Below are 14573 nucleotides of genomic sequence, written 5' to 3'. Positions count from 1 at the left end.
TTTTTGTCCCATTGGCTGCAGGTGTCTTTCTTGGAAGTTCAAGTCCAAAGTTCACTCAAGTTCATCATCGCTATCCAATGGAGAGCACCACAGGCTCCTGTATTAAAACATACTGATCATTGTTATAGCTATACATCATATTTTTGAATGAAATATCACAATGTTATTTAGCATTAAGCTAGAACTACCTCAAAAGCTACCCTAAACAAATTGCAGGTCATGCAAAACTCATCACCTTAAAACTAATTCAAGGTGGCTTTTACTTCATATATTATTTTATTTTTGCTTTAAGATGTACATTTAAAAACACTGTAAAAATAAAGATTCTTATTATAGATCCACTGAACGTCCTTGCCATGATTGAAATTCAACATTTTTAGTAATAATGATAATTCCAATCTTATACGATTTATTGTTTCTTGGCATTCATTTATGTGCAGTGGTGTCTCGATATAAACTACAAAACAACATAAAATGAATGCGTAATACAAGACTTTTTAAAAATGGTTTATTGTTTTTTTCTTTGTAATCTTGTTCTCATTTGAAAATAGCCAGCAAAAATTATCACGCTCACTTCTGCACTCCTTGATTATGATGAATTATGAAAGCTTTTTGACAATCAAAACAGAACAGGTTAAAACTCACAGCAACATCTTCGACATCAGATCTAACGATACAAGCAAATTAATTTTACAGAAGTAAAACCAATCATCAGTAACGTCATTTTTAACAGTCACAACATGTTTATTAAAGAAACATCCAGTTTTCCTTTTGGAAACAAGAAAAAGAAATTATTGATAGGTAATGCACGCATTCCCATGAAGCAACCTGAACAGGCGGCAGACACTGTGCATCTATTCTTAATGAAAAATTAACCAGGATAGTATGTGTATTTAGCACCTCATTATATCCCTGATCTGGAATCAGCGTATGCCCTTGTTACATTCATTAGAAAACTGATCCAATATCAAAATTATTTCTCTTCAAGTCAAAGGGACCCAAGGAAAACATAAGGCATTGAAAACAGCATGTAAACAGGGGCTGGGTGCACAATAAGAACCGTGTTCATGCTTTTTTTTTGTACACCAGCACTTTCATTCTTCCATCATAGACCATGCTTCCTCTGCTTTCATGTAGTACTGATTGGCCAGTCTGCCCTTCATGGCCTCCATAGCGGCATCAGCAGCCTCGGTGAAAAGATCACCTACAAAATTTAAAGGCATCATAACTCACTAACACATACAATTCCAATGTAAAATGTTAGAATAAATTCAGGACACGTTAAGAAACCTGAAATGCCAATTTTAATTAAAATGTAAACTATGTAAAACTATGTCATTTGAAATAAACTACAATTTAATTTTTTTCTTTTACATTTTACTTTTACTAATTATTTAAAAAGTCACAGGACAGAGTTCAATCTCTTTCTTGGCTCATTTTATCCATAAAAAGAAAACTAATAATTATTTTTTGACTTTCAGCCTTATACATTACTTATATATGATTAAATACATGTTGTTTGGGTTTGGTAAAGTGTTCTTGGGAATAATTCGTAACACAGTGTAATCCTTTAATGCTTTAGCTCATGGGTTTCCCTGCATGAGATACACTGACCTGCTCTTTGGGGGTCTGCATCCAGGTCGTGTCCTCCCTCCTGGTACATCTCAGCCAATCGTGCCAAAAGAAGGTAGCGTGGTTCATCCTTTATCCCGTCGAACTCTCCCCCTTCGTCGTAGTCTGTCATCTTAAGGGCAGAGTCATACCAGTGCACGGCGTGTTTCCAGTCCATGACCCTGCATTTCAAAATCCAAAACAAAAACCTTTAGCTCCAAACGCATCTCGGCCCAACAAGACAAAAATGTAACATTGAGTTTCCCACCTATCAGAAGGGAGGCTCAAACCCGTGTCAAACGCTCGTGCAACTAGGATCATACTAGGCCGGTCTCCTGCCTCAGCGGCCTGCAGCAGAAAGCGGAAACCCTTCTTGCTGTTTTCTTCAGATGCCTGAGATGAAACAAGACATGACAGAGGAAGCACAACCAGGACCACTAAAACAATGTAATTAGGAACCACAACAAGGTAATTAGGAAAAAGCAAGCACCTCTAATTCGATCTCTGGTAGAATGTGATGTGGGAGCTGAAGGTAACATTGGCCAAGGGCAACTATAGCCTCAAGCTCCCCACACATGGCAGCCCTTTCCAAATGGTACATCGCAGAAATCTGGTCCCACGGTGCATCCTTCTCACAGAAGCGCCCGGCCTCGTGGTAGCGAACCATGGCAAGATGAACCTTCAAGGAAAAGTTTACACAAAAAAGAACATTTTGTATTCATCCACTTACCCTTGTGTCATTCAAAACCCATTTTGTTCACCTTAAACTAAAATGAAGAAAAACTAGTCTCTTTTGACAAAATCTTGGAGATCAAAGAGGTCATTGTACAAATAATCCAAAAATGAATCGATCTGTTTAATTCAAGCCTCATGTAGAGATACAATTGCTTTATATGATGAACACATTTAATGTAGGGTCAACTTTCATTAACCATCTTTAACAATGACGAGACATACATAAAGCTTATATGTTTATTCTAGTTTATTCAAGCTAAATTAAATCAGTTTATGAAGTAAATCTCTTCCGAATGTTTTAAATAAGCTTGGCTCATATGGATTGGATTTACACCACCTTTGAGATCTTTAAAGTTTTGGTTGCGTAGGCTTTGATTGAAGTGACGATAACATGTCTTTTTTAAAATAACCTAATTTGTGTTTCAAAGACATCTTATGGGTATGATAAGGTATGTATGATATTTGTCAGCTAGTTACAAGAACAAGTTTAAAAGACATTTCTTACCTTGCCCAGGATGGATTTACCAATCTTCCTTTCAAGAAGCATAGTGTTAAGTCTCTCTACTTCCATTGCCACACAAGAGGGTCTATGTATGTGGGAGCGAGACGAATGGTAAAAACTCCATTTTTCTTCTGTGAGCTGAGAGACACAACAAAAAAGTAGATCACTGAGCACCCAAAGTAATAATTGAGCCAAATTAGACTAGTCTAATGTCCAAAACTCAACTGCTTTTTTGGCCAAGACCAAGTTATGTATATTATGTATAAGCTATGACAATATAGCTTAAAATATTGGTCAGCTGTGATGTCAAATACAGTGGATAGGTCATCTGTGAATTGTTTTGTTAATGAAAACAATGTTTTTATATGCAACCGCTGTATTGTTTTAATTTTTTTCTCTTAAATATAAAACATTTCTATAAGAAGCAGTAGAGCCGTGAATCTATGAGGTAAACCACAAAAACACTTCCATATTGCTTTAAAAAAGCAACGCATGCAGGAAAATCACATGCAGGGTTCCCACACATTTTGACTTCTCTAGTTGTTCATGAATACTAGGAATTTTGAAAGTAATTTATTAAGATTTCACAGCAACTACGGAAATGTCCATGAGTTTTACACGCCAATTAACTTGGGAACCCTACATATGGGTTTACAGTATGGCAAAGGAGAGCTTGCCACCAGTTAGAGTATGAATGTGAGATGAGATAAAGGTTAGAGTTTAGACAAAAGAAGAAAGAGATTAAAAGGTTTAGATAACTGGTGGATCACAGGACGGCACCACTCTAAATTAATGATCTATGAGAAGAAAACAGATTAGGAATCAATGGGTGATGGGTGACTATCATGATTAGATACAGGGAGTTTATCAATAGTTTCGTAGTTACCCGACGAACACTGTCCTCATCCGATTCTGAGTAATGTCTGTTGTAGAAAGGACGTCCCTAGACGATGATGTAAAAACCTACCATCACATATCTCAGGAGCCCAAACATTATTAATGCTGCATTTAAAGGGACAGTTGACCCAAAAATGAAGATTCTGTCAATAATTCGTTACAAATCAATCTATTTCTGATATTTCGAGACAGCAAAGATCCTTCCATGTTCAAGGTCCAGAAACGTAGCATAGTTAAAATAGTAATTCTACGAAGCTATGAGAATGCCGTTTGAATACAAAGAAAACAGAAATAATGATTTTATTCAACAATTCATCTCCACTGCATCACCATAGAGCCATTTTGGCTAGTATCACATACATAAACAACATATGCAACATATGTACGTGGATACGTTGGTTCGGTTCAGATTAAACCTTAAACAATATAAACAGTGTATCTGCATACGGTGCTGCTGACACAGAAGAGCATGCGTTGTTTACATAAGTGATACTCTCCAAAATAGAGCTAGGGTGACACAGATGAGATGAATTGTTGAAAGCCATTATTTTTGTTTACTTTGCATACAAAACGTATTCTCGTAGCTTCATAAAATTGCTGTCTATGGAGTCAGAAAGCTCTCAGAATCCATCAGATCCATCAAATATATTACGTTGAGAAGATGAAAAAACATCTTGGAACGACATGAGAGTGAGTAATAATGACAGAATTCTCATTTTTGGGTCAACTATGCCTTTAAAGGGGACACTCCACTATTTTTGAAAATAGGCTAATTTTCCAACTCTCCTAGAATTAAACAGTTGATTTTTACAGTTTTAAAATCCATTCAGCCAATCTCTGGCAGAGCACCTTTAGCTGCAGCTTAGCATAGATCATTGAATCTTATTAGACCATTCGGATCCCGCTCAAAATATTTACAGGCGGTGTGTAAGCTCCTAGACATATCAGCCTAGAAAATCGCAACGGTTAATTTTGCGTCATCCTTAATTCACAATGTAACTACAGAAGAGTCAAGTTTTAAATAGGAAAAATAGAGAAACTCTTTGGTCATTTTTGAGCGTGATGCTAACGGTCTAATCAGATTCAATGATCTATGCTAAGCTGCAGCTAAAAGTGCTCCTGCCAGTCCCGGAGACTGTCTGAATGGATTCAAAAATAGTAAAACTCAACTGTTCAACTCTAGGGGAGTTGGAAAATGAGACAAAAATAGTGGAGTGTTCCTTTAAGCATAGCACACAACAACAAGAGGTTTATAACAGAAAGGAAACACCGCTGGGGGAGTAACAAAAAAAAAAGCAATTAGCTTCTAATTTCTTATTTAAATTAAACATACAACATTTTTTGTTTAGTTTAAAATATACTGTATTTTTTGTTGTTGTTTTTTTTTAATCTGACACCCTCAAAGAAATGGCTCAAAAACCCTCACTTTTTTGTGCCAGATACAAATAAAGTTGTGATTAATATATAATATATAACAGAATATTCATATTTTTATTTGCATTGCATAACCAGCTAATAATCTGTACCTGACTGTGATGTTCAACTGAGTCTCCTTCACTGCGTTTCTCACTGGGATATCCACTGTCTCCTCCATTCTCTGAGTCCTGTGAATGCATTGCTGCTAAAATCAACTTACATTTTCACTAAATATTGTTTAATTTTAATGTCACTCTTAATGGTGGATGTAGAGTCTTCTTCATAAACTAACCTTGTGATCTGCGTTAGCCCGATGTGCCTCATTCATTTCATTTATAAATGACCAGCCTGTAAACACACATAAACAGAAAGATGTAGTAATAGTGACGTGAATGAAATTAATGCTTAATTGTCTAAAAACTAAATATAAACGCAGTGCTAAATCTATATTAACCTGACATATGAAAACAAGATTTACATTTCAGCTGACAAGTATGAGGATGAAATTAGCAAAAAAAATTTAATTGAACAAAATAAGTAGTACTACGAATTAGTTAATACCGTTATATAAAATTACTTTGATAGTTTTGATATTTCAAACGATTATATACTCCACTATAGCCTAATCTATGCAAGTAAGGATGAGTGTGCTTGTAATACTAAACAATACTCAAAACAATAGGTTGGTGCACACTGGCCCACGTTACCTAGCAACTTCAACATCAGCTAATTAATATTCATGAAGTAAGCCAAAAGCAGTGCAACACACTCTAAAAACACAATTATGCATTAGGGAAAACAAACCCTTACTACTATAGTTACCTTTCTTTGGGGAAGTTTAAATGTGCCTATATTTAGACCCACTGCTGCAGAAATTCTTGTTTAGAGGAACCCTTATTTTTACCTTAGTTTTCTGTTATCCATATTGGTAACAAAATACAAAAGGATGCTTCTGGATTTTTTGCTTTATAAGTATAAAAAACATCATAATCATTTAAGCATTTGTAGTACAACATTCTGTCTAAAAATACCCAAAAGCACTGAATATTTATCTTTGTTTGCTTAATGAAAAGAACTGGTAATTTTAGTAACATCACAACCAGCCAGTCGAAGGACCACTTAAGTTCTCGGCCAGCTGACGATAAGTGGAAGGACGTCTTGTACTTTATTGTACAAATGTTTATATTTTAAAAAGTGTTTCCAGATGGTTGCAACATCCTGACAGACCACAAACATTTTTTTCCTATCATGGAAGTCAATGGTGACCCAAAGCTGCTCACTATTGATTTACTACAGGTATACAGTTTTTTAAAACCCACTTTTTAGCCTTTTAGTCTTTTCCCATTCAAGTAGGTGGCAATTGTATGCTTGCCACCTACATAGAAAATATCTGCCACTGACTTGATGAGGTTTGGTTAAAAGGGATTACTATTCTCGCATAGTACCGGGTTAGTATAGAATTACCCATGGGTGATCGGCCTACAGAGATGCCCATACTAAGTGGAGAACAGGGAACCGAGTCTGTGTCACTGCTTTCATCAACCGAGGATGTCTCAGAGAGCCGGGAGAGGAGCACAGGCATGTGGCCGAGAGAGGTCGTCCGAACCCTGGGCGAACCACAATGCTCTTCACATCCACGGAGGACAGTATGAGCTGACTGCTGCTTAGAAAAAAGCATTTATTTAGAAAACCTCCAGAAATTATTTGACAATTGCAACAGATTGCAAATGTTATCAAATCCACCACAGTTAGTTAACAATACTTTTAAAAACACACCCAAGTCAGTAGTTCCAGTTATTAAAAAAAACCTATATACTTAAATTAACTATCAGAACCAAAATATAATATTTAGTTTTTTTTATCATGGATTTAAGGTAACAAATATTTGTTTTTATAAAATATTTGTTAAATTTAAAATCTTTTTTTTATTCTACAACATAAAATACATTAGTAACACCTGCTTTTAATAAGTAATACATATTTCACTTCAGACAAAAAAATATTTTCAAGTGCTACAGTGCTTTTTTTTATTTTACAATTTTTTAAACCTTTCGATCACACTGTTATGTGTTTATGTCTAATCTTTTCTTGACTTTATCAGTATTTTAATATATCTTGCAAATGACCTATGAACTAAGGTTCTTAACGTGGGAACTAAATGTACTCTCCGACTTTAAATATACAATCACAAGGAATTGTTTATTACATACAATCTGTACCAATATCATGGACCATAAGCCTCATCTGACCACTGAGTGTAGTTTGGGTTTCTTCTCGGTGCTTCCTAATATAAAGGTTGTCATGTCTTTTCACATTCAGTTTAAAAGGGTTTTTCTTCATTAGTAAAATGCAATTTTACAGAAGTTGAATCATGAATGTAAAATTCTGTCATCATCATCTGTCATCTCACCCACAAATAGTTCACGTGATTGAGGCGTAGGTCATCTATAGCCTGTGTTTAGCTTTTTTTTTTTTTTTTTTTCAAAATTCATAAAGGTTATGTTAATTTGTGAATACTATTGCGATGACCAAAACAAAGAATCCTACACCTTTATTGGTCACAGAGCTTATTTTTTGCAGCAATCCAAAAGCAGATGGAAAAATCTTTTCTTTGAGGAAACCATGGTGATGCTAATATCCATCTCTGCAGCACTGTACATAAATATAGTAATATCCTTTTTGAGCACCTCCATCAACGGACCCAGATTTCTCACTCAGGCCCCAGGCTATCCTAACATTGAGCACTGACTACGCTTACATAAAGGTTTTTTTATTTTTAATTATCCACCAATACAAACCAGTAATTTGTTGGTGCAGTCCAGTTGTGCAATTTCAGAAGGGGACAGGTCAAAGCGAGCGAGGCCCATACTCCTACAGATCTTATTACACAGGTGAGAATGGAAGAAAAGAGCCATGCCACGCACACCTAAAACACACAGACAATCATTACATTTTCCTGATTCTTACATTAGTTCACCTTAAGTAAAATAATTGTTTGTAAATGGATGGTTTATTAATACCTAGGTTGCCATCTCCAAAGTCGGTCCCCTTCTCAGTGTGGATCTGAGGGTCTGTGTAAAGGTCCCCAACACCCTGAATGTCCACCACTATCAGCTGGTGTCCAGAGCGCTCAAATGTGAAATGACTGAATGCCTAAAGCCACAAATGCACAATTGCCAATAAATAATTGCACATCATTTGACTGGGACAACAGATTCACATTTGTCACATCTTTGACAATACACCTGGGGTGTAAGCCGTATGTTATCGTCCCTCACAAAACCAGAGTTGGAGTTGTACTTTGTGTACTTCCCCTCAATGTAGTGTTCCAGGTGAAACAAAGGGCTCCCAGGGCGACTAGTCATTTCCACAACACACATCTGCATGATGTCCACCTAATAATGACGGGATACATGAAACAGGCACATAATTCATATCCGGAGTGATTGTTCGAACCAGGTTTGAGTTGCCAATTATTTATGAACAAACAACATCCACAGAAGAAGTACCTGTTTGGGAGGTCTGTGGCGATTGAACTCCTCTCCCCATAATTTAGCCTCCATTTGTAACCTCACATCCTCAAAGTAAACATCTCTGTCCACGGTCTCCATGTATCTCTTAGCCACGTAGTTAGAGGCCGATTTCCAGTTGCTGCTGTGGGAAAAGTTGGACAACTTCTTCCTGTGATTGAAAGAAAACAAACTGCTGGTAAAAACATAAAGTTAAAACACAAGACGTTGGTAGCTGGTTAATGTGGTGAATATGACTTCAATGCGCTGTGACAAGTAAAACTACCCCAAAAAGTAAAATAATTAAAAAAAAAATGTCATAAAAAATTATAAACACCGATACAAAAAATATGATTGACACTGGAAAAATTTACCTCCGTGACAAGAAATGGTAGAGTTTTACTTTTCACTTAAAACCAATACTTTTTAGTAAAATGTAAAATTCATCTAGTGTAGAGTATATATTGAAAATTGGCTGTACTTACGCTCTAAAGCATTCTCTCATAGCTCCTTTTCCAAATGGCTATGAAAGAAATACAATTCAATTAATAAAGTTGTGTGTGTGAGTGTGTGTGTATATATATATATATATATATATATATATATATATATATACACACATACATATATATATATACACATACATATACACACATACATATACATATATACACACATACATATACATATATACACACATACATATACATACATATATATATATATATATATATATATATATATATATATATATATATATATACACACATACATATATATATATATATATATACATACATACATACATACATACATATACATACACAAAAAAGTGTGTTATTATGGCAAAATACCTGAGAAGAAACCTTGATAAATATGTCATCCTTTGCCCATTCACCAGTAACAGCGCTGTATCTAAAAAGCAAGAAGACACATTTACACTTCTATCACTTTAAATATGGCTTTCTATTCCCTCTAATTATCAGGAAGTATTCACAGCAGCAACTGGAAATCAGCCTCAAACTGCCTCAAAATGTGGCTACATGGAGATGTAAATATAACAAATATTTCATTGGGACAGTCAATGAAAGAGTTCTACACAATAGGCACAGTGCTAAAAGCAAACGCCCAATATTTACACAAGTAAGTACTGTTTTTTTTTCCTGTTACCGAGAACACTGTGTACCATGTAGACCAGCCCACCAGACTCAGTTGTTTAATGGCGCGCTCACCCATTGGCTGGAAGTCAAGGGAGGTGTGAAGTTACAAATGTTTAAAATTAGAGTCTTGGGAGCAGACCCCTTGTTTGTATCCATCTGATATTATACTTACCGTCTCTATTATTTAATATGCGATGACATGTTCTGAAATCATGAGAGTTTGATTTAGAGTTAAGTCAGGTGTCTGTGAGGTGGCATAATTGGTAAAATCTTAGGTCTGGTAACAGGAGAACACTAAAGTTCAGTACCAATAGGGCACAAGGGTCAATGCCGTGCAGTGTTGGGGACTTAAAAAAAGTAGCGACCTTACAAACTTCACATTTTTCAGTAACATGAGAGTAGCTCAGATCTTCATCTCTTAAACACGAATGTTAAACAGAAGCTCAAAATTTCTTGTTTGACATGTGAGAACCAATTGGGTTCGTTCTCATGCACCAAGTAAGTACACTTGAGCTTTATTGTGCTCCATATAAGTGAAATTATCAATGTTCGTACATGAATAAAAGGCTAAAGTAAATCAGTTGCAATTTTAAATAGAATTGTAATTGTGTTTTGAAGAAAAAAATTTAAGTCTTATGGGTTTGGAACATTTGGAACCCTTTATGCAGCGTCAGTGTAGATGCCTTTTGCTGGTAAGTTGTAGCTAATTACACTACTTTTTCAAAAAAATAGCTTGACCTAACTTGTAGCTTAAGCTTTTCTACCACTGCTTATGTGTTGCTTCTTGCTGGATTCAAAACAGCAGGTTAACAATTCAAAAGGCCTCAGAATCACTCACCTGTATCGAGTGCAGCGCTCTGTCTCAATTTCCTCCAGATGGAACTCAGCCCAAGGGTCTGGCATGGCTTTGGCTTTCTCAATAGCATGTTTCCAAGTTGCCTGAAGAATAGAAATCGAAGTTATTTCGGTATCTGTTTGTATGGGTTGGAAAACTGAAGGTGGAAGATCTACACTATATTTTAGGGCAAGCACAAAATAATGGTCGGGAAGAGAAGAAATGTACTGGAAGAAAAGCAGTATGCTGCAATAACAGTCATGCAAGAATTAAAAAACTAAGAAAAGCTTGAGTCAATGCTGAAAGCATCCAGTAGGCATTAAGTTAGGGATCCCACTATAAAAAAAAAACAAAAAAAAAAAACAGAAAATGATTATAAAAGATATCCTATTTAGAATGTCCCTTTAGGAATCAGAACTGGAACAAGAACTGTTACATTCCTTGATTCACGTTCCTGTTGGACAGGAACTCCAACAAGAAGCTGTTCTAAGCATTGGTCAGGAGCAAACACTGGACTTGGTTATTTCCTGAACTTTGTGCTTTGCTAATTCTAAATAACCGCTGTAAGAGATATAGTCACATCATGATCCAAATGTCACCAGTGAAGAAAACCTGACATGCGGCAGACATGACATGATATCTCAAAATAACCAGTAAAAGTAGATAGCGTGGCCAAGTACATTCAGCCAATTATTTATTTCCTTTTGAAAGGTCAGTGAGACAGTGAGTACAAACATACGTCAGACGCTACGAAAGTGTGGGATCCTCTTTACAGGGAACCCCTAAAGTATGGAAACATTACCCATGTATCACAAGACATGGCATGACATAGGTATTCATAAGCCGTATGCATCTCCTAAAGAGTACTCACTTAAATATTAACGATTTCTGAAATATAAAAAATGGCAACGCATATTATTATTATTATGCATGAACAGAATTTGTCTTGATAGTTGATAGTCCTCTTGAAGTAAAAAGTAGCATCTTATCTGCTGCACCTTATAAACAGTAAAAAAAGAAACAATGCACAGAAATTGCATAAGAAAAGAGATCTCAAACATGCATTTAGAAAAGAGAAAGCAAAGAAAGTCAGTAGAAAAAATACAGAAAGTAAAAATATGATTGACTGTATCAGAAACATTCTTTGCATCCCTAATCGATATTATTTTTATAGTGAGCAAATGCAGAAGGAATGAAAAGGAAAATTACAGTGACAGGAAAAATATGGAAAGAGCGTGCATTCCAGCCTAGATGTCACAATAACACAGGGTAAGATGAATTAATAAATTCTGGGAAAGAAAAAGTAAAGATGAAGGGTAGAAACTGAAACTTTTCTAAACATACCCGGCCTTTCTCAGTTAAAGAGCCGAACCTGACAGTGTGCCCATCCTGCTCGGTTTCATTTTTGTTCTAAATTGAAGGAATAGACAGACCCACTTGTTTAAACACAAACATATAAGTACAAATGCAACCTGGCTTATTTACAGTAAGATTTACAGTACATGAGGTTAAGGAAGTCACATCATGAGAGCTTAAGAAAGCTTAAGACCATATATGGAAGCGAGTGTGTCACAGAGATGGAGAGAAATTTTTTTAAGCATACGCTACATCAGTTCACGGCTTCTTCTGGTAACAACAGAAAAACACTTTGTGACTAACACAAAACATTTGTTCGCTAGCACTCTGTGCTACAGGCAATCTACTTTACAGAGAGGTCATTGTCTAAGCAGACAATGATAAGGACATTCTTGGATTACCACCAAAATATGATTATGATATTGACAGGTCCAGTTCTGGGTAATGATACAGCATCACAGTCATTCCAAAATACACAATGTATGCACTTATGATATAAAATGTGTTATAACAATAGTATAACATAGTAGCTATTTTAACATGATAATTATATTAATAGCTATTATACAATTACCATAAAACTGATGCTACACACAACAAATATGCTGTGTACTACGTACATAGTACAAATAGTGGTATGCTGGTCTAAAAATAGCCTTTGTTTACATGCTAGGGGCTACAATCATATAGGAAGACCCTGCTTAATGTATTTGTTCAATACAATCACGATGTAACGATTTTTTAAAATTCATATAGTGGCATTTTTATAAAAGAAATGTCGTGTTTATCGCATGCCTATGACTAAATACAAAATCTAGCACAGCCTATTGTTTTCAGTGAAGTGTCACAACTGCAGATTAACTGGGGAAGACTCACCCTGTACGTGAAGGAGTTTTTGGGCAGCGAATTAGAAAGCTGCTGGTTGCAAATGTCGTTGTTTTGGTATTCGAAGAAGCCTTTGGTCGGGCTTATGGGGTCGTCAGTGATGGGGCAGATACGGAGGTCGTCGTCGTCATCTTCTTCGTCATCCCTCGGATTGCAATCTTGGAAAGACACTCTACTCTTAGCACATCCATTCCCAGGTCCATCTCGAGGACTTCCCACCACCTCCTCCATACTAAACATGAGCTCCTCCTCAGCCATGATGTCCCACTGTGTTGTGCAGAAAAACTATAAAACAAGCACATTAAAAAAGTGTCAAACACTGCTGCGTCAGCAGATGCGCTGTAATAAAAAAATTGCAAACACTTTTTTAGAGGAACGGAGAAGCGAATGGCAGGTTGATCAAATGTGAAGGTATTATCGGATGTCAGAGATTAACCTGTTCCTGTCCATGCATTCCAATGACCCGTCAAATAGCCGTTTCGCTGAATATACTTAAAACAGTTTGCAATAACACAAAATTTCATTTCAATACATCCCCGGTACAACGTCAATCATGTCAACGTAATTTGCTGCATAAACACTAACGATAACAACGCGTGGCATAACAGCTTAAAGGTACAGAGCACCAAAATAAACAAAAGCGCATGTCACATACCTTACGTTAGAATGAATAAAGCTGCTAGATCGAAAACATAACGAAATCAGGAGACAGATAGTGTTATCTCGAATCGCCTTCACACCCTTTTTTCTAAAAAGGAAGCAAATTCTACAATGAATCGCGCCTCTGAGCGGAAGTTTCAGCTGCGGCTGTGTCTCAAGCAACACTGGACGCTGGACAGTGACAGCTTTACTGTGCCTCTGCAGAAATGCGTACTACGTGTCCTGGACCGCGAGCAAATGTTCCCTCGTGTTGATTCCGCCAACCCCGCATAACTCAAGACTACGACAAAGCTGCACATTCAGCCCTCTAGCGGGCTTTATCAAAAATACATTCCTGCATCGCTTGTTCATTAGAGAGACATTGGGTATCCGAATAAGTAAAAGTATACAAATAAACAATACGTAAAAAATGCACAAAACGGATTCGCATAAAGAAAAAAATCGCCAAAATATTGTCAGAGACAGCCATGTGCTATAGTCAATCACGTGGCCTTTTATGGGAGAGCTCGTGCTGTTATCGATCTCAGCAGAATATTACGAATTCTACTAAGCCAAGGGCACGCTTGCTATATTCGTGCTAACGTTTCCTCGACACATAGAGTATATTAATATTTATAGGCCAAGCCTTCAAGCGGCCACATTCCAAGGGCAAATCATAGGTCGGCGTCACATTACGTAATTAATATTCATGAGAGGGCTCTTCGCCATAGTAGAATCGCTCGTTTCGGGGGCGGGGCTGGACTCCACACTGGTGAGGACAAGCTGCACGTAGCCACTGTGAAAGAGAACAGATCTGCCCATCAGACTCCGGAGGCGTGCGCACGGATATTTTTGCGTTCTTGGGATTCGTATTATTACTAGTCTCGGCATCGTCAAAAGTGACGCTTACAGTTGTTTTGAGACGTTTCTAAAGATTCAGTTTTATGACACTCGCGGGTTAAGAAGTAGGAAGCATAGCAGCGGTTGAGTTGTTTAATGTGGGTCAATGAGTTAACTCGTTCTGTCGA

The 14573-nt window shown here is 36.7% G+C and overlaps 1 protein-coding gene across 4 annotated transcripts; it reads right to left on the bottom strand.

Annotated features, from left to right (window-relative positions):
• Positions 1 to 494: 494 nt before the first annotated feature.
• On the bottom strand, positions 495 to 14055 carry eef2k (eukaryotic elongation factor 2 kinase). 4 transcript variants are annotated; one of them, XM_043253738.1, is made up of 19 exons: positions 13562 to 14055; positions 12898 to 13191; positions 12010 to 12075; positions 10669 to 10769; positions 9525 to 9585; positions 9156 to 9193; positions 8671 to 8842; positions 8407 to 8556; positions 8182 to 8314; positions 7960 to 8087; positions 6626 to 6821; positions 5454 to 5509; positions 5272 to 5349; positions 3735 to 3791; positions 2852 to 2986; positions 2102 to 2290; positions 1880 to 2004; positions 1615 to 1793; positions 495 to 1204 (listed from the first exon to the last, which is right to left on the bottom strand). In XM_043253738.1, exons 2-19 carry the CDS (start codon positions 13162 to 13164, stop codon positions 1095 to 1097), a joined length of 2241 nt encoding a protein of 746 aa, XP_043109673.1. In that variant the 5' UTR covers positions 13165 to 13191; positions 13562 to 14055; the 3' UTR covers positions 495 to 1094. The 4 variants fall into 4 exon arrangements, with proteins under 4 accessions (XP_043109673.1, XP_043109674.1, XP_043109675.1 ...); XM_043253739.1 differs by lacking the exon at positions 3735 to 3791; XM_043253740.1 differs by lacking the exon at positions 12010 to 12075 and having other exon boundaries at positions 13562 to 14053.
• Positions 14056 to 14573: the final 518 nt, after the last annotated feature.

This window comes from Puntigrus tetrazona, chromosome 12, assembly GCF_018831695.1.
Source record: "Puntigrus tetrazona isolate hp1 chromosome 12, ASM1883169v1, whole genome shotgun sequence".
Lineage (NCBI taxonomy): Eukaryota > Metazoa > Chordata > Actinopteri > Cypriniformes > Cyprinidae > Puntigrus > Puntigrus tetrazona.
This window is presented reverse-complemented; position numbering and strand designations above follow the sequence as displayed.

Excerpts from the sequence above, each read along its gene's own strand:
- eef2k (XM_043253738.1), bottom strand. The coding sequence starts at position 13,164 with ATGGCTGAGGAGGAGCTCATGTTTAGTATGGAGGAGGTGGTGGGAAGT. Across the intron at positions 10,770-12,009 it reads CTTTAACTGAGAAAGGCCGG|GCAACTTGGAAACATGCTAT; the intron begins GTATGTTTAGAA and ends TCTATTCTTCAG. Across the intron at positions 1,205-1,614 it reads TGCAGACCCCCAAAGAGCAG|GTGATCTTTTCACCGAGGCT; the intron begins GTCAGTGTATCT and ends TAAATTTTGTAG.